Below are 26544 nucleotides of genomic sequence, written 5' to 3' on the forward strand. Positions count from 1 at the left end.
TCCAACGTTGCCTTCATGTTTTCGGCAGCACTGAAATGAACGCTGTAGCAATGAAAATGTCTATCAGGTCATCACAAGTCAAACGAAGGTAAAGAATAGCGCTGGTGGTTTTACTTCAGCGTCAAAGCCGCAGACAGCAGAGCTTGTTTACTTCAGAAGAAGAAGAAGAAGCCACCTGCTGAAAATTAAAACCATCTTCCACAGGGTGAGATGATCCTCCACAGTAAACACGAGGAGCCTGTTTGATCCTGCTCGCATTGTGCTCAAGTGTTGTCAGATATGTGCTGCTTATGTGGTCTTGTTTTGGAGCAGGGGAAAGTAGGTTTCTTTCATTTTTCTCTGATGGTTTTTGATGTTTTTAAGGATCCCCTTCGTGCACAGTACAAAACCTAAGCTTGCCCTGCCAGTAGTCATTTCACAGATCTGTTTTATTATCTGTTTAGTGGTAAATATCCTACTTTCTCTTTACCCTGCAGTTACACAGTCTAACATCACAGCTCCAAGTGAATTTATTACGCTCAGGAGGAGTATAACATGGGCGTGGGTGGTCTGATGATTTTAGATCATCATTGATTTTGAATCCTTTTTTCTAGCGAGATTACAGCGTTAAACGTCTTCTGAACTTCAGCTGACAAGATCAACAGTACTCGAACATATCGGTAGCGAGGTAGCCAGCTAGAAGGCTCTACGGCACTGTGACGTTTTGGATGATGCAAATAATGCAGAGTGAGTTAGCTGGTGCCAAAAAGGAACCATCTTTAATGCAATGTCATCTTTTAATGGAGAAATTCATGGGCTATTTTCAAGTCTGTCTATAATCTTCAGGGCGTTTTCGTATAGAGAAAAAAAAACCTTAATTCAGAATGTGGACAGTGATTATGATCAATAGATTTTATTTTATTTATTATCTGACTTTATCTATTATCTGACTTGACTTGTATTTGTTGGATCAATCTTAAATTGGGCCTTGCTCTTAGTCTCGACTTAGAATTGGTTAATCTTTTATTGGAGCTTGTTGGACTTTTCTCTGCACAAACGAGAGACTGATTTCGTTAAATGTCGGACACTCAACGACCCAAACCGTCAGGTTGTTGTTGTTGTTATTTAAAACTGAAATCTGAACTGAAGCTGCTGGTTTTAGCAGCTTCTGTTTTATTTTTCTTCTCCGTGAATCGTGACTAAATTCACACTGTCCGAGCAGCTTCTGTGCTCTGAGGCCTGCGTTCACTTTCAGTTGGAATGTTGCCGTAGCAACCCAGACACACTGCCAGGCCGGCACCTGGACCACTCCCTTCCTCGCTATCAAAGGGACACACCCTGTGGTTCCCATGGCTGCACCTGGTCTCACCATCCCATAATCAAAGCTCACCAGGGAAGACTGCGGATGGCCTTATATGGTAGAAAGAGAACGGAAACGCCCAAACACGTGCACAAACACACACTCATGTGTGCATAAACACACACACGCACACACACAAACACACCACAATCAAAATGAAACCTCAAGGCCTTTATACAAATATCCTCTCCGTCCTCCCTCTCGACAAATCCAGCGAGCAAATGCACAGACACAGAAATAGTCGGCGCACACATCACACGCGCTCAAACACAAAGTCAGAGTGCAGACCCGCCCATGGCCAGCGGAGTGGTGTCTGATGTGGGTTTAACATCTCTGAACATGTTTTCTGCTATGTGCCTTTTTTCCTCTCCTCTCCTCTCCTCCTTTCTTCCCTCTTTCTGTCTTTTTCTACACATTTTCATTTACTGTCTCTCAGTTCAGTCAGTTGTTGTGACTTTTCTGCACGAACTGAATCACCAGGAGAGTTTAAATGTTAAACGTGTTAATGATCAGAATCATGTGGTCATCTGGTCTCTGAAGACCGTAAGACTCAGAGAGACGACGAGTAAACAAGTAAGCGAAAGAAATTCACATGCAGAGGCGGAGCCGCAGCTTCGCATGGTGTCACCGTGTAATGAGGCACATGCACGCAAACACACACACACACGCGTGCATAAACACACATGTAAGAACACAGCTTTTTCCTGCAGTGTACCAAAACTGTTTCTGTACACTCACCAATCAAGGCTTCACATTATAATTATCTCTGCTGTACAGTGTGTGTGTGTGTGTGTGTGTGTGTGTGTGTGTGTGTGGAGGAGGCACCATATAATAAGTAAGCACAGCCAGAAGGACTACACTGCTGTAGCTGTTGTTGAAAAGGAAAACTACACTTAACAAAAGTCCAGTTATTTTCAGCTGGCGCCCTGTTAACTTTCTATCATCTTGTGGATTAGCTGTATTGATATTAAGATATTGTTTCCTGTTCAGTTTGCAGCTTTATAGTATGTGCCACCCGTCTGCTAACAGCATGGCTCTTCAGTACCCATAGTGATGTAACACTAAGGTTAAAGTGTGTTTAAGTCTCCACTGCAGCTCTGAACTCTATTTGTACTCCATATTTAAATCATTTTGTTTTTGTCCCTCAGCCTCGTACCATCTGTCTCTCCTTTGTCAGTTCACTTCAGTTCTTTCTCCGTTGCTTTGACTGTTGCAACAACATATGTAGTATAATAGAGTAGGTTTGAAAGAAAACTTCTTAACAGTAAACATCTGTCCCAACACTAATCATTCCATATGAGTCTGTGTGAGTGCGCTCTGTCATTATGTGGCATGTAACCACTTTAGATCTCCGGGGAATCTCCAACTGCTGGGAGAGAGAAAGAGGCAGATGATGATGGTGATGATGATGGAGGAGGAGGAAAAGAGAATGCAAATGCATACATAAAGGTGTTATTTGTTATCCCATTCATCTATGTGAATGAAAACCTACATACAAACACATAAAGGCTGTTACATTCTCAAAAAATCAGGTCTGAATTAATGAAAGGTTGACTCTTGGAGCCTAACCCTAAATGTAACCCAACTGAACGCTGCCCCGCCGCCACTGAGAGACGATGACAGTTTATAATTATAGGAACTTTAATTAAAACGCAGTGAATGCATTAATCAGATAATTTTCCTCCTCTGTAACTTAATCTGACAGAATTAGTGAGCGAGTTCTGCTTCTGAACTCAAACCATTTTGTTGCATAAAGCATGAGACTACACCATGTGAGAGCGCAGAAGCAAACATGCATCTGCTCATGGACGAGAGGCTTGTGCTCACCACTGGGAGGAATGTATACATTAATGGCGTCCTCGTTGGCTCAGCTGTGACCTTAGCTAGCTTGTCTAGTTCGCCTCCTATCCATGAATTTGGGGTGAACTGTCCCTTTAACGTCCCATTTTAGCTTAAGCACTCTCTCTAGTGATGTTCAGTAAAATGAAAAGCTTACGTGCTGATCTCTCAGTTGCGGTATGACATACGTGACATGCAGTACATACAGTCGTGTAACATAGCCGTGCAGGACAACATCCCTTTAACTTTCCCCTTAACTGTCCACGCCAACATGGCTCAGTTCATGCCTTACTGGTACATGTGTGGTCGTTAGGGAATCTAAGAATCATAGTCACATGCAAACCTTTTTTTTCAGTGTTTATACGTAACAGCTGACGTTTCCCTCGCATCACCCAAACCTTTTTTTTATGCCAACAAACAGTGAAAGCAGTCTGACCCCAGTCTCCACCTTCACAGACAGTAAAGTCGGTGCTTCACAGTTGTTAATAATAACAACAGCAAAACAATAGCAACAGGCCTGAGTCATGATCCAGCTCCTAAACTTGGCCCCGCCGGTCGAGGTTTGTGAGGTTGGGTCTTAAAGGTGCAGGCCTGGCTCAGGTCTTGGTTTTAGGCCTGTGAAGAACTCGAGTAAAAAATACCCATGAAGATTAGGACAGCAAGGGGACAAGATCAAAGATGGCTGCTGACCTTGAACTCCATGTAGCTTTAGAGACAAGAGGAGGGAGGATGAGACAAGGATGGAGGGAGGGGTTTAAGTCATCCTCTGCATGACTCAACGGTGGTTACTGTGGTTAGACAGATAGGAGAACCATGGAGTGAGAGCAAGAAGAAGAGGTTTGCAGAAGAAGAAAAGGAAATGTATAAAGTGATAGAGACACGAAAGGGAATTCCCAACTCCAAGAAAGAGTAAAAGAAGCAATATGTTAAAAAATAGAAGAAGTGTGATGTAATTATCTATTCCTCAAGTGGTTGCAGACGGAGGGAAATGGATGATGTGATGTGGCTTTCAAATGTAGAGAGACAGAAAAGGTTGAACAGAAGGACAGTGAAGAAGAACTGAGGATGTCGAGCAAACAGAAGAGAGGCTGAAGGAGGACGAGGGGAACTCGAGACAGGAGAAATGAGGAAAAAATGGAAAAGGATGAAGATGTTGAGAGAAGTGGAGGCAGAAAGATCAGTTTGAAAGGCCTAATAAAGGTAAAGGTTAGCGCAGTGTTAAAGTTGAAATCGGAGGAGATGGCGAGGAGCTGCAGCGCGTCAGCCGCTTTCATTTGAATCTCCAGGCGTGTTTTTGCATACAGCTGCTTCATGTCTCGACCTGCTTCAAAAAGTGTTTGTACGCGAAATACCATTAACCCACACATAATCTCTCAGCAGCTTGTTGCCTCTGTTGGTGATTCCTCATTTAACCCAGCCTGAGGCGAGCAGTACCTGTGCGAGTGAGGAATGCTAACAGACTGGTTTACAGTTAAAGAAAGTGCAACTAATGAGGCCCTGACGTGCAGAGAGTTTGTGACTTCTGGTTTTCACGCTTCACGCCTCCGAATGCAGTCAGTGACGTTCTTATTCATGAACTATAACTTAAACTGACATTTTTAACATCAGAAGCACGTTTTTCTCCTCTCAGTCAGCACGTCTTTGGTGTATTAAAAGTTAGACATTCACATTATTACTCTTCTGCGTTTGTCTTCTTAATATGTGCATTAACACATTTTGTTCCCTCGTGAGTATTTCTGGCAGCAGGACATTGTATGTTTGATTGAGTCAGAATAACTACAGTCTGAGTTTGTGTGTGTGTGTGTGTGTGTTCATGGTATTGAAAGAAGATGTCAGTCAGTGCAACGGCGTGACTCACTGATGTGTTTTTAATAGTTTTTGGACAACAATGGAGCTCTGTGGCACAGAGGAATACTAATAATATGTCAGCCTTTTCTGTACACAGACAATACTTGGTAGGAGGCTCAGTTCACTGTTGGTTTTGCTCTCATCATTTGTTGGATTTGTTAATAAATAAAAACACACTTAGGGCTGCACAATATTTGGAAGAAAATCTTTTTTTCAGTATACTGTTATGGGGAAAAAGATGCACAGATACCTAGTTAATCTGAATTTTCATCCTCCTTTTAAAATTTACCCTCCTGTAACAAAACAACCACAGTTGGTTCAGTCCTCCACCTTCAGACGTCAGTATGGATGAGTGGGGTGATACCAGGTGGGGAGGTATTGGAGGGAAAAACATCTCTTAATATCCAGTTTGTCACCTGGCATTGATTACCTGACATAAGTTAGTTAAGTTTGTAACATTAAAATATTGTACAACAACTGTGTACCTTTAGAAGGTTATCCCCTCTTGCAGACTTTGCATTTTTCTTTCATTAAAACATCCAATAGCAGCACAAAAGCCAGAACCCTGTTGTAAGATGGCGGCGCGCTTCACAAGCAAATGAAACATCCACTGCTGATGTCGGAGGTCCTGCACACACTGTTTGATTTCGACTGATTTGGGAAGTGTCGTCCGGAGCCACGGCGATGGGGAGAAGATCCCATAGCTTGTGACGAAGTAACTTAGACTTTGGCTGTCAGCTTTTCAGCCACTACTGTAATGTTTACTGCCAGGTACCCACCAGTGTTACAGTCACCGCGTGATGTCTTTGTCGGAGAGCGAATCAGTAAAGCAACTCCTCACCTGTCTGGATGCACACTGTTGCTGTTGTTACGTTTCCTAGCCGGTGAGCGTGAGCTTCCTCTGAACTGTCTTTCACCTTTAACACGGCGAACGAGCTGACTCTGTGCAGAACGGAGCCTCTGGGTTCAGGCCTTTGTGTTATTGTGGGTGTCGAGCCAGAGCCTTGTAGGAACGCGGTCTGTCTGTGTGTTTCCACAGAGGCCAGACGTCAGAGGGGCTAACAGCTCGCTGACACTGGGCTTCTGTTTGCCATGTGGAAATTACCCTCTGCCCTCTGCGTGCTCCCACACACACACACACACACACACACACACACACACACACACACACACACACACACACACACACACACACCTGAGGGAACAGGTCGTGTTTAGGTTGAGCTTTATGACACAAAGTCTGCAGTGTGTCTGCCTGTGGAAAACTGCTTCTCACTGTTTTCCACGGGATTTACTGTCTCTGTCTCTGATTTTCTGCGTCTGCGAGGTTTTGGTTTTGACCGTGTTTGCTCAAAAAATACCTCAACGTTTGTGTGAGAGCAACAGGTAACAGGTAAGCCCAGAGATCAGTCCGATACTTTGGTGAGGCTTTTTCAACCAAAACCATCACGCTGCATTTACGTGTCAGTGGGAAACAGTGTTGGAAGATGTATTCAGCTCCCGTACCAAAAATACTCCATTGCAAGTATAAGTCCTGCATTTCTAATTGTACTCCTCTTTGTCAAATAAGCAAAATGTACCCAGAGTGTCAAAGGTTAAAGTTGTAAAATGTTAATTTGAAATGTTGCTGCAGTTGTCTAATGAATGTAGCGGAGGAAAAGGTACTCTGAGATTTTGAAGTATAAATAGCATAAAATGGAAGTAAGATATCGAACTGAATCAATAGTCGGCTCTGTGGGTTGTGCTGAAACTCCTCTGCGCTCTCCCTCCACCGTCTCTGGACTTATTTTCTTTACACTGAGTGGGCTGGTTTTCCCACTGCTGGGTGGTCTGCAGGTCAGAGCCCGGTCTGTCTCCTCTACCTGCAGGTTTGAATCCAGCAGGCTCGGGTCAGGATCCACACAGATCCACCACAGAGCGACGCGTCTGTCAGCATCTCGTGGCTCGTGGGTTGTTTGTAGTCTATACTGGAGCTGATTATTTTCTGCTGGTTTTTTAGTTGTCCTCTTGTACTTTTCAAATGTGAAGAAGTGGAGACATTTTAATTGACTGCACATTTATCTTCCATACAAATAAGATTCATTTCATGAGAAATGTTTGTGCCACCATGAGGCTGACATTTGTGGTTTGAAGTGAAGTGTCTCAACAACTACTGGAAGGGTTTTCAGACGTTTCTGTCCTCCTCGGGATGGACTTTAATCACTTTCTCGAGCACCGTCACCAGGTCACATTTTCAGTTCATGCAATACTTTGGATTTTGAACAAAAACCTGTAAAGCTAAGATGTTCCCATCATCCTTAGCTGTGCTTAGTTATTATTAAGGAATACGCTGAGCATAACTGCAACACTTTTGAAATGACAAATGGCATATTCATAGATTCTGAGATGTTCAGAAATGTTCCACTCCAACTGCAGTGTTAAGAATGGTGTTACATTTTTTGATTAAAGAGCCACAAAATGTCCTCCGTGTACAGCAGGCGGATGCAGAACGGCCCTCTGCTCGGCTTGGTAAGAGGGGGTTGTGTGTAAGAAAGACAGGAGGTCTTTGGAGTGGTGAACTGTGTTTTTCATGCGCTGTTCTCAGGGCAGGATCACACGATGAGGCTGGTCGGGATCACATGCCGGTGGTGGAGGCCAGTAAACAATCACATCACAGGGAAAGAGAGGGAGATTTCTGTCTGTGTTTCTCTTTGTCAAATTCTTTCCCTCTCCACAGTGTCACGATTTCTGTTAATTTATCAGATGCTTTCCCGGCACTGAAACTATTAAGGCAATAAATATACAACAGATGCCTAATTAAATGAAATGAATTAAATGAATAGAGCAAAAGCTCAGTGAAGTGAATCTGTTTTCACATTTTCTTAGAATCACACAAACTGTACTCAGACTGGAGGACAAGGTCGGGCAGCACATGTGTGACAGCTGACACTGTGTGTGTGTGTGTGTGTGTTCTAAAGCATTACATCAACGTGTGTGGTGTTGTGCTGACCCCTGCTGGTGGAATATGGTATCACAACCTGAGCGTGTTCAGTTTCCTCCTCTGCTGAGTGTCACCAGTGATGCTGTAACTCTGTTATCAGCGTCACAGACAATAAATTAATGTTTGATTTATTTTACAGGGTGTGTCCATTCTGTGACTGTTTGGTTTGGTGGAAAATAAAATCCATTTGTAATTTCAGTGCAGGGAGGACAAAGATACTTCACTGACCTCAAATCTTTTTGGCTCACCTGACCTGCGTAGTTCAACTCTGTATCTGTAATCAAACAGGAAACTATTTCTCACATCATGCCCAACGCTCTCAGCTTTCACTAATTAAAATAAATTAATCAGATGTTAAAAATCTAAGCAAGTTGTCCCGTGTATCAGCTTTAAAAAGAGACTCAGATTCAGTAAGACAGAGTATGACTAAGCAGTTGACTGATGCACAGTCGATGATGTAGATCGACAGTCCAGTTCCTACCTGCATCTTCATCAGTTCCTCTTGTGTGTGTGTTTCCATAGGGAAGGACGAGGCTCGGGGACAGCTGGACAGCGCGCTGCAGGACGTCAATGTGCGTTACGCCGTCCTGGAGGAGACGGAGAAGCGGGCCGTGTGCAGAGCGCTGATAGAGGAGAGAGCGCGCTACTGCAGCTTCGTCAGCATGCTGAAGCCTGTGCTGGTCAGTGCTGCACGTGTGTCATCACTCAGATCCACCTGCACAGGACTGTGGTCACCTTTAAAGCCTGTTAACCTGTAACCACCCTCTTCATTTGTGTGCGTGTGCGCGCTCTTGCAGGACCATGAGATCAACATGCTGGGTGAGGTGACCCACCTGCAGACCATTTTGGAAGATCTAACCAGCCTGACAGCTGAGCCCAATAAACTCCCACCCGCCAGCGAGCAGGTACCCTCCTCTTCCTCCCTCTCATACTCTCGGTATTACAGGGAGGCGTTTCCTCAAGCGCCATCCGCAAGCCTAAAGTAACGTTCAGCTTCAGTACTGTTCAGAGCAGTGATGCTAAGGGAGGCTCTACCATTAGAGCAGTAGAATCTGGCTGTTTTAGAAAATTTCTGGGCTTTTTTCAAAAAATGAAACTATAAATATGTGAACTATTACAGAGTTTTTCAGTGGGAACCAGTGGGTTTGGGTACAGAAGTCAGCAAGTAAGCACACTCAGGAACAAAGTCATCAGAGTTGTTGTTTTTATGTTTTTCTTATTGTCCTTCAGGTGATTTTGGACCTGAAAGGTTCTGATTTCAACTACACCTACCAGACACCTCCAGCTTCTCCCAGCAGCACTCTGTCCAGGAAGAGCAGCATCAGCAGGTATCACACACACACACACACACACCAGCTGTTATTGATTTAGTGCAGACTGTGCTTTGAGCCACACTGTATCACACCACACCAGTGCAGCTCAAAGAAAATGAAAATATTTTTAGACAGAGCTCAAACAAATGTAGATGTAGAAAATGATGATGATAATAATAATAATAAATTCTGTTCTTTGCACACTGATTGGACGTCTGGCGTGTTTGTCATTGAAATGTCTGCAGTGTCAGGTATTGAAACGTGTCAGCTCTGGTGGTGAAACCTGAGCCTCAGTGTATTTTAATTGATTCGCCTGCTTAAACTGATGGTTTGTGTGTTTTCACAGCAACTACCAGTCCAGTTCAGTGAGACACGTCCCCTCGTTGGACTCTATCAGCTGTGCTGTCGATGGAGTACACATCCAGGTAGCACACGCACACACACACACACACACACCACAGTTTCAGTCTATACAGTTTATTAACTCTTTTCTCAGAAAAGAAAATCCATCTGTTGGTATTTTAAAGTGATTTTGTTGAACATCTGAATTCTTTAGATGACCTTTAATCTTTCCGGTAAGACATGTGTGGGTTGTTTCAGTGATCATGCATTTGGAAAACACAATATATGGCCAAAAGTATATGGACACTACTCTCTTGAGAGTGCTTTAAGCCTGGTACTAGTTTTCTTGGTTTGGTGCTCTTAGTTCCAGTGAAAAGCTGTGGCATACAGTAAAGTCTTGAGTGCGTTGCAAACTTCATGGCCCATGATTTTCTTAGCATGAAGAAACGGTCTCGCCGGTTTGATGTGAACGAACTGGAACGCCAGCTCTGACCCATAATTGATCTCTTAATGTCAGTACTGGACCTCACTAATGCTCTTGTGCCTGACCGGGAGCAAATCCCTGCAGGCAGGCGTCAAAAACTCAAAACTGAAGAGTGAAGAATCTTAGAGCAAGAGATTAATGCCTGTGTTTTTGTTTTTGTTTTTGTTTTTTTTATCACATATTCAGTTTTCACGTAATTGTGAAACGTTCAGCTGTACGTATACTTTTGGTCATGCGCTGCACATCAGAGAATGATCTAATTTCAACTGAACTCAAGAAACATATACTTTTGAACGTAAATTCTACTAAAATGCTAATTCTGTTTAAACATGTGTAATATCTTAAAGGCACACTTCTCTCAAATGCAACACTCTCACAACCCCACACTCCCTCTGACCTTTCTGCCAGCAGCCCACGCCTCCTCTTTAAAATGACACTGTTGGCTTTGAGGGCCTACAAAGTAAAAGCTTTTCACCGTGACAAGGACTACAGCCATCGTTCTAACCCTCTCCTGTGTGTAGCGCTGCTCCTCCCCCTTTCTGCTGATTGGCTGTGATGAAACCGGGCGGTCCCTCAGCGAAGGGAACTCTCCCTCTCGCCTCGGTCGTCAGGGCAGCCGTGGTCGCTACGGTTACGCTGCCGGCCATGGCCACCACCCGGCGCTGAGCCGCCGCGTTAGCCGCAGGGATATGACCACCATTGTGAGGACAAAAAGCTATTACATTCCCCCCAAACCCGAGTGCCGTCCTGTGTTGTTACCGTTTGTCCTCCATCTCCGGTTATTGCCACGTGTTTCACTCTTTTATTCCTGGTGTTTTACATCAGCTCACACACTGATTTTTATATCGCTTTGCCTTTAATTCCACCTTTCATGTCTCGGATTTCATCCACTGCAAATGTCTCAGTGAGCCTCATTTAACTCTAATCCACCTCTGACTTCATCCCATAAAATCTGGATTCCACTCATGTGTCATTTTAAACCCGATTCTTAATCCTGTTCCACAAAACTTACATGTACGTTACATGTGTGTGTTCACATGTGATTGGGTCCTGTGTAAGTGTTTGCCTGACTGTGTGAGTATTTAAAGTGTTTTCTGCCTTGTCAGTGTCCTCTTTTAACATGTTATTAAAATGTTATTTTGTGTCTTTGACTCTTGTAACACATTATGTTTGTCTTTCAGTCCACAACAATGTAGGATTCTTTAACGAATCAGTGATTATTGGTTCTTGCTTCCAGCTGTAAGTTTAAAGAGAAAAGCGGCAAATTGTCAGATTTAAGAAACCAGAAAACAGAAAACTTGAATTATTGACCAGTCGTTTCAGCTCTGAAATGTTTTGCACTTTTCGCTAAGGTCTTGAAACTGAAGCTCTTCTTCAAACATGTTTCTGGGCATTTCCCTCTTATTCAATAAGCCTTAATCTTCAGCACCAATATGCTGTCCCTCCTCACTGTTTAGTCAGCTTTCCGCATGTGATCACCTCGTGCCGCCCTGCACCTCAACCAGCCTTCGTCTCGCTGTTAGGATCCCTCGCCACATCTCTCTCTCTCCTGTCGCCGAGACTGCCGCTCTGTCGCGGAAATCTGGTCTCCATATTGCTGTCAGTAGTGTCAGTAGTGTCTCGTCAGTGGTCCTGTGATTACTGAGTGTTTTCTTTGCCTGTTGATGGAAATATACCAAGTTTTTGTGCTTTAAATTGAAGAGTTTATCTCCATACTGCTGCGAGGAAAGATGTGCTTTAATTCGGTAAACTAAAGGTCATCACACAGTAAAGTGGTTCTCTGTCACTTTGTATTTTTCTTATTGTCAACAAATCCTATGAAAAGACCAAAATAACAAGAATGAACTAATCTAACAAGTTTGGAAAAAGTCATGTCAAGTACCTTGTGGGTTTTGTTGTCAGTAAGAACAATTTAAAGCAACATTGGATTCTTTAAAAATGTTTTAGGTGTTTTTGAAGTCCCAGTCTCTCTTTGGATCGAGACTCTTTAAGAGAAAATGCAGGCTGAATTGCTTACATGTTGTGTTCATGTTCACAGACCTGCAGCCAAAGTGGAAGTCCTTCTTAAAGCAGTGAAAACCAAATCTGCCACAAGAGAAACTATTTAAAAAATGTTACTTTTTAAATTTTATGTTACGGTCTGTTTGTGTGTGGCTTTTATTTAATGACGTGTAATTAACCTGGCAGCCTGTTTGCACCTGCTGTCACAGGTAGTCTTGATGAGTGATGAGGGACTTCTGCGATGGCTCCATGGGATTATATCCTGTGTACTCTGCTGACGGTGTTGTCATTTACACTGACAGTACCTGTTCATTAAACTGACTCTGACTCGTCTGCTTCTGACAGGATGCTGTTGGCTCCACCAATCAGCTCGCTGCTGGGGGGAGCCTAGGGGCGGAGAACGGCATGTTGGCCCCGCCGCACAACGCCTACACCCACCACGGAGAGAGAGTTCGAGCCATGTCGGCGTCTGGGAAGGTGAGACACACACTGTGAGGTATTAAGCTTTAAGAAATAGTCTTTGAGCTCTGGGGAAAAAACATTTTGCACTTTAGCCACAGGAGGGCAGCAGAAGACCAAAGGAGGAAGACAGCCTCTCATTTAGTCTCCTCTCCTTCTTTTCTTGTCTCCCCTCTTTTCTTTTTTCTCTCTCATGCTCTCCACTTGCCTGTTTTCTCTTAACTTCTCTTAATTTTTTCTTAAATCTCTTTTGTCTCCTCTCTGTTTCTATCTGTAAAACTCAGTCATGTTATTTGGCAAATGAACCCTCGTCAGGTGAAACTTTGTCACTTTGTCTTTGCTTTCTCTCAGTCCTGCTTGGCCCGCGATCACCCGGCTTTGACTTTGGGTGCGTTGAATTCGGACGCCCCGAGGAGCAGCAGGGACTCTCTGCACTGCTCCAGCGGCTACAGCACTCAGACCACCACCCCGTCCTGCTCTGAGGACACCATACACACACACAGTGAGTACACACACACACACACACACACACACACAGTGAGTACACACACACACACACACACACACACACACAGAGTGGGTGCAGAGACACAGTCACAAACGACCCAATCACATTTCTGACCAAACAAAGATAATTTTGTTGATTTTCATTTAAATTTCATGTCTACACACACCCGGAGATGTTTGGTTTCTTGACTCTTCAGTAATTCAGTATTCTTGAACTTCCCTCGGGATCAATAAAATATCTGTCTATCTATCTATCTAATCACTTAAATGAGAGAAAACGTGAACGAGCTTTCTGAAGCAGCCATGATCTCTCTGACTTAAAGGAACGATCTGAGGAAAGACTTCACCAGCAAACACGAGATCGCATAATCAGACGTGAACGAGAACACGCGCTGACTTTAATCCTGTCAGTCTGAAATGAGTGAACGTTTCAGGTCTCCTCTGTTGTGTTTCTTCGCTGACTCGGTCCACCTGTCTGTCATCTCAGTTTTAGTCGCTAGTTTCTTCTGTATTACTCGGTTACCGTTGGACTTTCTGCTCCTCTGTTGTGTTCTTTCAGTACTTTTGTGTTTGTTTTCTTGGCTAAACTTCCTTCCTTCTCTTCCAGCTGTAAAGAGAGATCCTCCCCTCTATGGTAGGTCTCTGACTACCTGCCTGTCCGTCTGCCTGTCTGTCTGCCTGCCTGTCTCCCTTTTTGCTTGCTTATCTCACTTCCTTTGCCCTTAGAGAACCAAAACGTATAGAAGACCTGTGAGGTTTTGCATCATTCCTATGAAATGACGTTTATTTTTAGCTTCACCGTTCAGAACATCGTAATCACGTCGGATTTATGCGTGTGTGTGTGTGGCTTGTCGGTAATTGGGTTGCATGTTCCATGTTTGTTAGAAATGAGTTTCCACAGGACCAATGAGTCACTGATGTAATTATGGCTTCTGCTACGTCTGTCAATGAGAACATCAAGATGGAAATAACAGACAACTAATACTTTATTTGTCCTTCTCTCTCTCTCTCTCTGTCTTTAGTCGACTACGAGTCCATCTCTCTCCACGGAGACGCTGACTCCATTTCCTTACATCACCTCTCCCACGGCAACAGCCAGTCAGACTTCGACAAGTCCTCCACCATCCCAAGGAACTCTGACCTCAGTGTCCAGTTCAAGAAGTTTTCTCAGTTTAAGCGCCCCTCCTCCACCGTCAGCCTCTTGGTCGAGCCCGAATTGATCGGCAGGTCAACGCACCAGCTGCCCCCCCACACGGCAACCATCAGGCGCAAACCGTCGTCCAAGCCGGCGTATCGTAGGGGAACGATTAGCGGTGGGGTGCCCATCCCCATCAGCACCCCTCAGGTTCCCCTCAGAGGCCCCGGAGGAAACGGTGGGAGCGATGAGAATGTTTTCACAGCGCCCTCTGCTGGAGGAGCAGGAGGTTTAGGTTACAGTAAACTCTGCACCTCCACACAGAGCCTCAGTGCCTTACCTCCCTCCTCCTCCTCCCCGTACTACCAGCTGGTCCCTGGTCAGATGCCCATCCCTGTTCCTGTACCCACTGTACCCTCCCTGCCACCAGAGGGCAGCAACACCAAACAGCAACCACAGAGACAGTACCAGCAACAGCAGCAAATTAACCCTCAGCTAAATCATCATCAGCAGCAACACAGTCATCTACAGCAGGTGCAATATCAACAGCAGCAGCAACTGCAGCAACAGTTCCAACAGCAGCAACAGTTTCGACAACAGCAGCAACTCCAGCAACAGTTTCAACATCAGCAGCAACAGTTTCAACATCAGCAGCAACAGTTTCAACATCAGCAGCAACTCCAGCAACAGTTTCAGCATCAACAGTCGCTGCTCCAGCAACCCCAGCAACTGCTAAACCAACAGGATCAGTATCAGCAGCCCCTGACCCAGCAGCAGAAACAGCAGCTGTTCCAGCAGCAGCAGCAGCAGCAGCAGCAGCAGCAGCAGCTCCAGGTCGCTGCTCCCCAGGCCGAGCCCTCCATTGTGGGCCACAGTGCTCACTGTCAGCCCCAGGCTCCTCCACCCTCCAGCCAGCACCACAACCCGGAGCAGCTGACGCAGGGGGAGGGAGGAGACATGCTGAACCAGATCAGGAGAGTAAAGCTCAAAAGGACCATCACCGACGATCGCTCCGCCCCTCTCCTGCCCACCCCAGCCAATCACAAATGAGGCTGAACAACTGATGGTTAACTCTTTAGCTTAATGGGTTGAGGGCCCAAAAGCACAGACTGCACAGAGCGGAATCACACAACACGTGGACTTCCTGTTAAATGCAGGCCGTGGACTTTCATCGCTTGGCGTGTGTCTTATTTTATTTTCTAGACTTCTGCTTCCTTTTAGGATGTTTAGAGTTCTGTTTGTTTTGAGATTTTTTTTTTGTTGTGATTTCATGTTGTTGCAGCGACCATCTTTTGCTTTTTTTCATGTTTGCATTTCTGTTGTGCATAAAGCGTTTGTCCGACCCGGTCCTACCCGTAGAACTGTTGATTGTTTTAGTTTAGTACTCACTTCCTGGCCAGATGATCGTTATGTGGTTTGTTAATTAGCCACACAGGAAGCTTTTAGTGTCTCAGATCCTCTTCGGTCCTGGTTTGGGTTTAGTATTTAGTCCAGTTGCTCCATGGCATCACATGGTTGAGCCATGGCATGTGTGGAGGTTTTTAATTCGCTGGCTGTGGGTCAGCGTTGGTCCAATGCGTCCGAGCAGTGAGGTCTGAGGTCATCTCAGAGAGTCGAACGCCGAACCTGACGCTCACGACTGTGCAAAGAGACCAGGACGCGGTCTGTAGACTGTAAATATGTCTGAGCAAGCAAAGTTTTGGGAGCACCTGCGGAGGTTGGATGTTTTGCCTAATGGCACGTTGTTAAAAGTCACTCACCTTCTTTGACCCTTAGACAGAACAGAACACGGTCACGGTCTGGTTTACTGTGTATATAACTAGATATGAGGAATGATAACTACAAGACATTTAGAGGCGTCGCTTTTGTGTTAAGACAATCTGACACAATCTGAAACAAACATGGCTGACATTATCGCTGAGAACATAGCGGGCTGTGAAAAACAAAACTGTTGGAAAGATGTGTTAGTCACGCTGCTGGTGACTCGCGGGTCTGTGATGGCGTGAAGATGGTTATCAGGAGTCACACGGGACGTGCTGCCATGTTGGAAGACCTTAACTGAACCCCCTGCTCGTCCTTCGTCACTCCTCCGACATGGTGGCGTGTCCATCTTCACTAAAACTTCAAACCTCAGCTTCCAGGTCTTTGGCTTTACCCCTCAGAGACAGAGTGTGTGTTTAATAAAGACGTTGCTGGAATCTGACTTAGTTTGAGTGTTTAAATTCAGCTGCAGTCACTGTACAATCACACAAAACCCGTTCAGTCGGCTTTTCTTCTTACAGCCAATCAGAGTGCAGGACTGTGAGGACTTTGTGTTCAACTTTAACTTTAAATTAAACTATTTTATCTGCAGAGTTTGGTTGGGTTCCAGTAGCTGGTTCTATTTTGGATCCTCCTCCAAGTTGGTAAAATATTATCATCTGTTAATTCTCACGAATCTGTTGTGTGACATTATATCTCCTCGCTGTGCTCTGCTTTTTCTTGTGGCTGAGATCTTCAGTAAGCTGACAACGCAAGTCACTGCTCACATGTCAGATATTCAGCCAGAGAACCAGCGAAACTGCCACATAAATGGCTTCAGATACGTTTGCCTCTAAAAGCTGCCTTTCCGTACGGCGATGCAGGGCCGTAGCCGCCACCGAGGTCTGACAGCATGTCCTGAGTTAATGTTTCGGGGAATCAAATGACAAAAGGAGGGGTTTGCCAGAGCTGCAGGTAAATGATTGTTTTCCATTTAATCCATTAGGCATTTTGTTCGAGAAAATGTCAGACAGCCGGAACAATTAAAAAAACAAACAAACTACCAAACCTACAACTTCCCAGATCCTAAGACTTATGTCTTGTTTTGTCCGATGAACTGTCCCAGACCCAAACGTACCGATACTTTAAGATAAGATTGTAAGATATTTTTCAAGCAAAAATATGAAACATTTTCTATCTTAAATGTGAGGATTTGTTGCTATTGTTTGTCATTTATGGCGGTGAACAAAGTCTTTGGGTTTTGGGCTGTTGTTTGGACAACAGAAGCAGTTTGAAGCTGTCTGTTTGGGCTCTGGGAAACTGCTATGGTCGTATTTTTCATTTCTTTTTCACATTTTATAGGTTAAACGATGTTACAATGATACATGTTTAATATTTCTGCTTACAAAATGTCTTAAATGAATATGGAAATTGTCACAGATTAATTTCCTGTTCACTGAATAATTGTTTCAGCTCTACATCTGAAGGTTTTTCTGGCTGTTTCTGATATATTTTTGGACCAAAATATCTTAATGGGACTTTAAAGTAATTTGGTATTTTCCACCAGAGTTACATGCCTGCAGGGGCAGACAAGGCTGTAATGTAGGACAACTACTTCAAAAATACAGAATTTAAGCAGCGTTTGGTTGGTGGATCATGAAACGTTTCCTGGCTCAGGAGCTCAGTGTTTCTCCCATAGTGGCTACAGCCCTGCTGGGGATGCTGCCTGCCAGAGTCGAGCTGCATGCTGGGAAATGCAGTCCAGTCTCTGGTCAGCAGGTCCTGGTCTGCTCTCAAGAGAAACCTTTCTGTGATTTAAAGTGCTTATGTTGTTGATGGGACAGAAAAGCTGCCTTCTGAACACTCTGAGAGCTTATGTTATGCATTTGATGATTGATTGATTGATTGGACCCAGTAAGCCCTACAGCAGTTCTGTGTGTATATATTAGTGCTTCTATTCCTGCCAGAGATCTAAATCTATATAAACAAATGTACGTATACATATCCTGATTGTATTTTTGTTGATTTATTGAGCAGACGATGTGATCCGATCTGATGCGGCCGTCAGTCGTCACTCGTCGTATTTTTGTAGAAAAGCTTTAAAGGCCTGAGACCCAGTGAACTTCCTGATGTTTGAGGATCTGAAACCTGATTGGATGGCTGACTGTCAAGAAGGACTAAACAGACACGTGGACGACTTGAACCAACAGAATGTAGAAAATTTTTGTTTTTCATCTTTTGATGTTCGCTGTGGGATCAATAATAATAATAATAATAATGATAATAATAATAATGATAATTGATTTGTCAGTTCTGGTGGTACTTTTTTTGTGTCCTGAATTCTCTGTCAGCTGGACCAGTTAATATTTATTACACGTTAATGCTAACTTGGATGCAGTTTTGTTTTTTTGAAATTTTCTCGGGGGGAAAAACGTGATTTGAAAAGTTGGTCTTGAATTTAGAGTTAAAAGAGTCAACACCTGCCTGCTAGAATTTTAAATATTTAGATTTTTCATGTGTTCGAGTGCAGGTTGAAGTTGTGTTTGTGTCCACCTGATTGTCCTTCAGCTGTTTTTGGTGTCCGCCGGCTCCTGAGGGGAATGTTGGCCTCTTCAGCTGCTAAACGCTCCACACTTCACCAGCTTTCTGCGCTCGGTGGCTTTTTAAAGCTTCTTTTCCCCCTCTGAAAACAGCCGCCTGCTGCAGCTAAAAGCGATGCTACGAGAACAGCGAAAGTGAACCAAAATAGTAAAGTCGTGGCGGGACGACTAAAGAAAAATGAACTGAGTGGAGCTGCAGCTTCAGGTCATATTCTCTGTAGGTTCATCACTGCGAGCGACCTGCTTCACGCTGTCACGTTCACACGTTTTTAAAATAACGTTGCTTTAGTAACTAACAATCTGTTCTTTGTTTTTTGCCTCGAAGCTGAAGGGTTTCTTAGGATGAGTTCTTCTCATGTGTCTCAAAGGTCTGAGGGGACACAGTGTGTTTCTGCTAAAGCCCCTTTGTGATTTGTGATGCTGGGATTTGCAAATAAAAATGACTTGAGCTCCTGCGATGCAGCGCTGCAGAGCTCCGTCCACAGCATCCGCTTCCCAAAACAACCCAACAGGACAGGAGTCTCTTATCCTCAGATCTGTTTCATCGCCGCAGAGCTGACTCACACTCTGTGGTTTACCCTCCTCAGTGATTACCCATAATCCCTATGGTGTCATTTAGTCCAGGGCGGGGCTCACAGGCTCACACACAAACACCAAACTCTTCGGGGTTTATTGTGAAGCGCGCTAAACCCTGAGCGAGTCTGTGCAGTAGGTTATGATTTGGCCCCTCTGTTATCATGTGTTGTCACTTCGGTGAGTTATTTCCCATGTGAGAAGCACATGCTGATGCCAGTGGGGGAGTTAAATCACACACACTCTCACACTCACAGATGAACTCGCTGACCTTCATGGTTGTATGAATGTCCTCCGCGGATCTGCGCTCCAGACGTCACAAATTAATCTGTTCCCTGGCCTTGACTCTCTGATCTGAGTCTGAGCAAACCTCCCACCTTCTCCAGCCTTTTCTGTCTTATCAAACCTCCTGCGATCCAAATAGCAGCTTATCAGAAAAGGAGATCAAGGACGTTTCTGTGGACCGGAGCGCTGGTGGCATTGATACCCCCCCCATCTGCTCAAGAGGGATTAATCAAGTCCAAGGGCTTCATTTACCAGAACTCGTGACTTTCATACTACTCCTACTACTGTAGTAAGAAGAATCCTGGTAATGTCTGTAGCAGAAGTGGTGAAAGTACACAGGTCTGCTGTACTGGCTCAGATGTTTTTCCAGGATTAAGGCCAAAGTTGAGCCGGTCTAACATCAGCAGGAGTGACTCAGCCTTTTCTTTTTCTGTGTCTTTTCTTCCCTTGTCTATTGTTTCTTGACCCCGCCTGCTCTGTGTGTGTGTGTGTGTCATCTGATGCTCGGGAGCAACAGGTGGAGGGTGAGGGACTAGGATTTTACACACACACACACACACACACACACACACACACACACTAATCCATCCAGTAAATCAGATGTTATTGTGAGAGCGTGATGGAAACAGACAGGTGAGTCGGTCACCCTCTAAGGATCTAAGGCGCTTAGTCATCGTTACATTTAAATTCACACACACACACACACACACACACAGATGTCACAGCGGTGAGTCAGCCTGACCCGCATACACACACTCTCTCTGTTAGCGTGGCAGATGACTCAAAGATCACATCACAGTGACTGCACAAATCTGAGTGTTAGGTGTGTTGCAGCAGTGTTACACCAGCTGCAGTTCCAGTCTGCACCACCAGAGGGCCTCAGCACACCACAGCAGAGGAGACTTCACTGTCAGGATGTGAGGTGAGGTTGGATCTCTTGTTCATCACATTCTTTGGTGTCTAAAAAAATATGTGGTCTGGAAAGTTTGGAATTTGTCCCCTGATAGAAACCATATGTAAATCAAAGTGCTGAAGTACCATAACGCATCTTAACGCTCATCACCGTCCTGCTGCTCGGCTGAACGGTTGTTACCATAGCAACCAGTCGCTTCCTGAGGACACGGGACCCCGGGCTTGTAACCAATAAATTATTAATAATTAATTATTATTAAATGTTTACGGAGCGATCGGGCAACATTTCTGGCCTGTACAGCAGTAGTGGGCCGAAGAGACTGAACAGTGACAGCAGCCCTTTGATCACATGAGGCAACAGTCTTAATTACATATTCATCACATATGATAGTCCTCCATCATATTAGACTGTGGATGCACCACTTTGTAGACTATTTACTGTAAGTCCCACAGAGGCCGAGCACCGACTGCCGTCTGTGTTGGTGTGTTTTCGTTGTCCAGCGTTGGATTGTTTTTGCACAGTTAAGGATTTTAATTCTGCTCGCTCCTTCCTGCTGCTGCGGCCGGCGGTGGCCTCCAGTCCGGGATGCGGTTTGAGTGTCCAGAGTTAACTCACTCTTGGAGATGATGTGGTCTATAACTGATTTCCACTCCGCCCTGTATGACTCACCACCCGAACCAGGAAGTACGGTGTTATTTTTCAGTGCGCGCTGGAAAGAGACACGTAACGAGAGATTAATCTGCAGGATTAATCTGCAGGAAAGCAACGTTTTTCTCTGAGAGGGGCTTTAAATGGCTGCTGACTTCACACACCAAAATGTGAGTTTACCACTAACGGAGAAAACAGCAGTTAACTTTCTTGATGACAGACTAAAAGCACAGCTGCTTTGGAGTGTGCGGTCTGCCTGCTGAGTGCTCAGCACAATGGCGTCCATATCAGAGGAGGATCTCTGCTGTCCCGTCTGTCAGGACATCTTCAGAGATCCTGTTATCATGTCCTGCAGCCACAGCTTCTGTAGAGGCTGTCTGCAGGGCTGGTGGAGAGGGAGACAAACACACGAGTGTCCGGTTTGTAAGAGAAGATCGAGGAGTAAACCACCTCGTAACCTGGCATTAAAGAACCTGTGTGAGACCTTCTTACTGAAGAGAGATCAGAGAACTTCAGTAAAGTCTGAGGTTCTCTGCAGTCTGCACTCTGAGAAACTCAAACTCTTCTGTCTGGACCACCAGCAACCAGTGTGTGTCGTCTGCAGAGACTCTAAAACACACACCAACCACAGATTCAGACCAACTGATGAAGTTGCACAGGATTTTAAAAAGGAGCTTCAAGAAGCCCTGAAGCCTTTACAGGAGAAACTGAAGGTCTTTGAACGTGTTAAAGGAAACTGTGATCAAACAGCAGAACACATTAAAGTCCAGGCCCAACACACAGAGAGGCAGATTAAGGAGCAGTTTAAGAAGCTTCACCAGTTTCTACAAGAGGAAGAGGAGGCCAGGATCACTGCTCTGAGGGAGGAAGAGGAGCAGAAGAGTCAGATGATGAAGGAGAAGACTGAGGCTCTGATCAGAGAGATAGCAGCTCTTTCAGACACAATCAGAACCACAGAGGACGAGCTGAGAGCTGAAGACGTCTCATTCCTACAGAACTACAAGGCAGCAGTGAAAAGAGTCCAGCAGCGCCCCCTGCTGGATGATCCAAAGCTCGTCTCAGGAGCTCTGATAGATGTGGCCAAACACCTGGGCAACCTGACCTTCAACATCTGGAACAAGATGAAGGAGATGGTCTCCTACACTCCTGTGATTCTGGATCCAAACACTGCTCATCCAGAACTCATCCTGTCTGAAGATCTGACCAGTGTGAGACATGGACTGAGGCAGAAACTCCCTCAAAACCCTGAGAGGTTTGTTTATTACCCCTCCGTCCTGGGCTCTGAGGGCTTTGACTCGGGGACTCACAGCTGGGATGTTGATGTTGAAGACAATACAGGCTGGTCTGTGGGTGTGGCTGCAGAGTCCGTCAAGAGGAAAGGGAGAATTCGGTCCAGGATATGGAGAATAAGGTTCTGTAACAGTGAATACAAAGCCTGCTCGCCAGCAGCTGAACCAGTTGTCCTCCGAGTGAAGCTGAAGCTTCGGCTGATCAGAGTTCATCTGGACTGGGAAAGAGGAACGCTGTCCTTCTTTGACCCTGATACTCACAACCACATCCACACCTTCACACACACTTTCACTGAGAAGCTGTTTCCTCATATATGCAACAGAGATGAATTACCAGTTAAGATTTTACCAGAGGTGGATGATGATGATGATGATGATGATGATGATGATGATGACTGTTAGAGCGATGCTTATGATGGTTTAACTTAATTTAGCTTGAAGTGAAAACACAAATGGGAAACCGTGGGACAAACACTAAAGCTGCAGTCGCTCTGAATAAGCAAATCAAAACTTAAATTGTTAGCATTGTAGTGAACAGCACTTCTGTGTGAGGTTTGTCCCAGCCATGTTGCCGTAGCAGCGTGTCACACTCAGTGTGAAACGGGACTTTATGAAAATAATATTATGAAATGCTCCTAAATTTGGCAAATAAACAATTTGTTAAACCTTCACCGCAACATCTGGACAACAACACCTTCACACAACACGTCAGACAGAAACTCCTTTATGGTTCCTCTCAAGATAGAAATAAAAAGGTGTGTGTGTGTGTGTGTGTGTGTGTGTGTGCTTCATCTGCGTCATCATCTCGTGTTTGTCCTGGTGCTGCATCATTGTGATGTCAGCAGGTGGTCATAATCTGATTGGTGGGCACACAGCTGAGTGGTTTTTATAACATGCAGGGACAAACACAGACGCAGGCATCTCAGACCAGAGTGTGTGTGTGCGTGTGTGTGTGTGTGTGTGTGTGTGTGCGTGCGAGCTCACAGATAAGATGTTTGGACTTAAGAAAGCAAACGGTCTCCTGACTGCACAGGAAGGTTGCTGGTTCAAATCTCCAAACCCGCTGTGAGCCTGGGAGGCTGAGGGGTCGATGCTAATGCAACCCATAAACAACGTTAACTTGCTTATAAACTTGTATATTTTCACTTTATTATTCCTTATCAGATGCATATGTTTATCCTGTAATAGTGTCAAATTATCAACATATTATTATATTATGTTATAAATCAACAGTTTTCTCAGCCACATGATGTCCCTGCATGGGTGGAGGCTTCCTGAACGACTTTCTTTAAGAGTGTAATGTTAACATTTAACAGCTAATAAACAAGAACACGCAGGAACTTTATGGCATTTAATGTTCCTAATTTGATGTCCTCACTCACCAACTGCTGCACTTCCTCCATAAAACCCAAACTGTGAGCCGGGAACAAGTTCGGCGTGGGCGAGTCACTTTAAAGGCTAACTGATAAAGTGAGGATCAAACGCTGTGTGCTCAACGCACCTGTTATCTCAAAGCTAACAGCGGCAGGATGAAGGAAGCCGAAAGTCGCAGCCTCCGAGACTCCCAGAGATGACGGATGGACGGATGGAGGACAAAGAGCGTCTGTCTGCTCATAAACTGCAGTATAGTGAGTTTATTTCTCTCAGTTTTATAAATACATTCAGCCTCTCAAAACATGCTGCTAATGTCAGTCACACTGTGTGTGTTTTCACGGTTGTACTGCTGTGGAGAAGGTGAGCGTGCTGATAACAGGTGGGAGTCAGCAAGCTGCACAAATGTGACAAAATGTTATCAGGTGACTCACTTCTCTCACCGGATCAGACTGTGTTTACAGAGAATACACACACACACACACACACACACAGGACGCCACAGCTTCAGCTTCCATTATAGCGTAACCCAAACCCTAATACACTATATAGGCAAAAGTATTGGGACACCTGCCCATCACACCAACAGGGACTTTAATGACGTCTCAGTCTAAACTCACAGACAGCTTTGCAGCTCTAACAGCTTCCACTCTTCTGTGAAGGCTTTCCACATGTTGGAGTGTTTCTGTGGGAATTTGTGCCCATTCATGCAGTAGAGCATTTGTGAGGTCACACACTGATGTTGGACCAAAAGGCCTGGCTCACAATCTCCGTTCCAGTTCATCCCAAAGGTGTTGGATGGGGTTGAGGTCAGGGCTCTGTGTGGGCCAGTCAAGTTCTTCCACACCAAACTCATCCAACCATGTCTTTATGGAGCTTTGCTTTGTGCACTGGGGCACAGTCATGCTGGAATAGAAAAGGGCCTTCAACAAACTGTTGCCACAAAGTTGGAAGCATAGCATTGTCCAACATGTCTTGGTATGCTGAAGCATTAAGATTTCCCTTCACTGGAAGTCAGGGGCTGAGAACAAACCCTGAGAAACAGACACATACCACACCTGAATGCAATAATAAAGAGATGTGTCCCAATACTTCTGTCTATATAGTGTAGCTCACACCTCATTAATGCTGTTTTCCTCATTAGGGCTGATCTTCATTCTGGCTGTTGTTAATACACACACACACACACACACACACAGTTTTTTTTTCCAAACACAAAAGAACAGATTCTCTTCCAGTCATTGTACAAACACACCGCCTCTGTTTTGTCTTCTCAGACACACACACACACACACACACACACACTCTTCCCGCCAAACCTGTCCTCTGGGTCGGCTCTGTGTTGTGTGAGAGAGTCTCCCGACCCTTTCAGTTGGCCCTCACCATGGAAACGATTTGTCTGATGTTGCCGTGGCGCCACGTGGCTGATGGCACTGTGCAAACACAAAACACACTGTGACACACATCGCTGACCCTGTCGTACACACACACACACACACTTTGGTGTTTCTGTACTTGTAAGTGTGTTTCCGTCTCTTCAGTCAAGTGTGCTGTGGACGTTTGTCATGGAAACAACATGAACTTCCAGGAGGCCCTGAATGACGCAATGAAGCTCTCAAAGACTAAACAAAGCTCATGATGTCAGACAGGTGCACAGGTGAGCATCAGTACCGCCCACCATCACAACACAGCAACACACACACACAGAATCACCATAAGCACACACTAATAAAAAGGGATAATACTAAGTAAACGGAAGGATTTCTTTGTTTTATGTGAATCGTTTTGTGACAAGACAGCAAGTTGAAAAGTGTGTCACCAAACACCAAAAGTCCTTCTGTTTTCTCATGGAAATTGGGGTTGATAAACTTATTTTCACAGAAATACACAGAGCTGGGAAACTAACAGGAGACGAGTGAAACGGCTTTACAGAAACTAAACGGGAGCAGAGACGAGCGTGAGGATTATGGAGTCCTCGGGGTACGTTTTGATCCGTGGCTCAGCGTGAGAGCAGCCCTGTCGCCACTAGAGGTCCTCGGTGAGTCAGCTTGTGTTGAACTGGAGTCAAACTCTTTCTGTCAGCCTCCCTTTGTCTCGTCATCCTGTTCACTCTGATCCGTTGACCGAAAACAAAACGTCCAGTAAACAGACGTCATTCTGTTCCAAACCGTCTGCCAAGTTTCAGCTCACGCTGTTTGCTCTCGCTGATTTGGCGCTGATATTCCTTTTCTTTTTGTTTGTTTTTTTAATTTCAGGACTCCAGAGTGAAAACTTGGCTGAAACCAGAACAAACTTGATGAGCAGCTGTCTTGTTGATGTCACATTTGATTCACTGAAACCAACGGACGAGAAGAACTCAGACGCAGCAGCGAGTCCTGACTCCAAATTTCCACGATTGCTCAGCTCAGTGAGATAAAACTTCAGACGAGAAAAGGCTGGAAAAAGGAAATGTGGAAAGTGTTTCCCTCCCTCGATCATCTCGCCGAACATCAGCACAATCTGAAGCCACTGGTGAGCTCCGTTACTGTCCAAAAACTGTTGAAAACACATCAGTCACGCGGTTGCATTAACATGAACACACACGCTGCAGTTTGTTTTGACTCAAATCCCACACAAACCATCCTGCCACCAAATGTAGATTCATCCACTGCTGAAAATAGTCCCCAGCACATGCGCTATTTCCTCCTAAGTTTGGTAAAACATAGCCGTTTGGAAATTAAACTACAGACGGGTAGTCTATCATTTGTGTTTCAGAAATATATTTTATGGCTGGTTCTTCTGTTTAGGCGTGTTTACACACCAAGTGTGAAGCTGCTGTCAGGCCTGAGCGGTTTGGATTTCAAACAAAAGGTGAACCTGTGACGTATGTTTTCGACTT

The 26544-nt window shown here is 44.8% G+C and overlaps 2 protein-coding genes across 3 annotated transcripts in view; both read left to right on the forward strand.

The window, feature by feature from the left end:
- Nucleotides 1-18293, forward strand: part of mtss1 (MTSS I-BAR domain containing 1) — a 45723-nt gene extending 27430 nt beyond the window's left edge. The window contains exons 8-15 of one of the 2 annotated variants that reach the window (XM_046384961.1): nucleotides 8529-8686; nucleotides 8804-8911; nucleotides 9237-9334; nucleotides 9666-9744; nucleotides 12492-12623; nucleotides 12957-13107; nucleotides 13720-13746; nucleotides 14135-18293. In XM_046384961.1, coding sequence (XP_046240917.1) covers nucleotides 8529-8686; nucleotides 8804-8911; nucleotides 9237-9334; nucleotides 9666-9744; nucleotides 12492-12623; nucleotides 12957-13107; nucleotides 13720-13746; nucleotides 14135-15297 — 1916 coding nt within the window. In that variant the 3' untranslated portion in view covers nucleotides 15298-18293. The remainder of the gene's footprint in view (nucleotides 1-8528; nucleotides 8687-8803; nucleotides 8912-9236; nucleotides 9335-9665; nucleotides 9745-12491; nucleotides 12624-12956; nucleotides 13108-13719; nucleotides 13747-14134) is intronic. The other variant, XM_046384962.1, reaches the window with a different exon arrangement.
- Nucleotides 18294-20188: 1895 nt separating this feature from the next.
- Nucleotides 20189-24306, forward strand: LOC124056968 (E3 ubiquitin-protein ligase TRIM39-like). Its single transcript, XM_046384965.1, has one exon. The coding sequence runs from the start codon at nucleotides 21282-21284 to the stop codon at nucleotides 22695-22697; it is 1416 nt and encodes a 471-aa protein (XP_046240921.1). The 5' UTR covers nucleotides 20189-21281; the 3' UTR covers nucleotides 22698-24306.
- Nucleotides 24307-26544: the final 2238 nt, after the last annotated feature.

The sequence above is a fragment of the Scatophagus argus genome, chromosome 3 (assembly GCF_020382885.2).
Source record: "Scatophagus argus isolate fScaArg1 chromosome 3, fScaArg1.pri, whole genome shotgun sequence".
Classification (NCBI taxonomy): domain Eukaryota; kingdom Metazoa; phylum Chordata; class Actinopteri; family Scatophagidae; genus Scatophagus; species Scatophagus argus.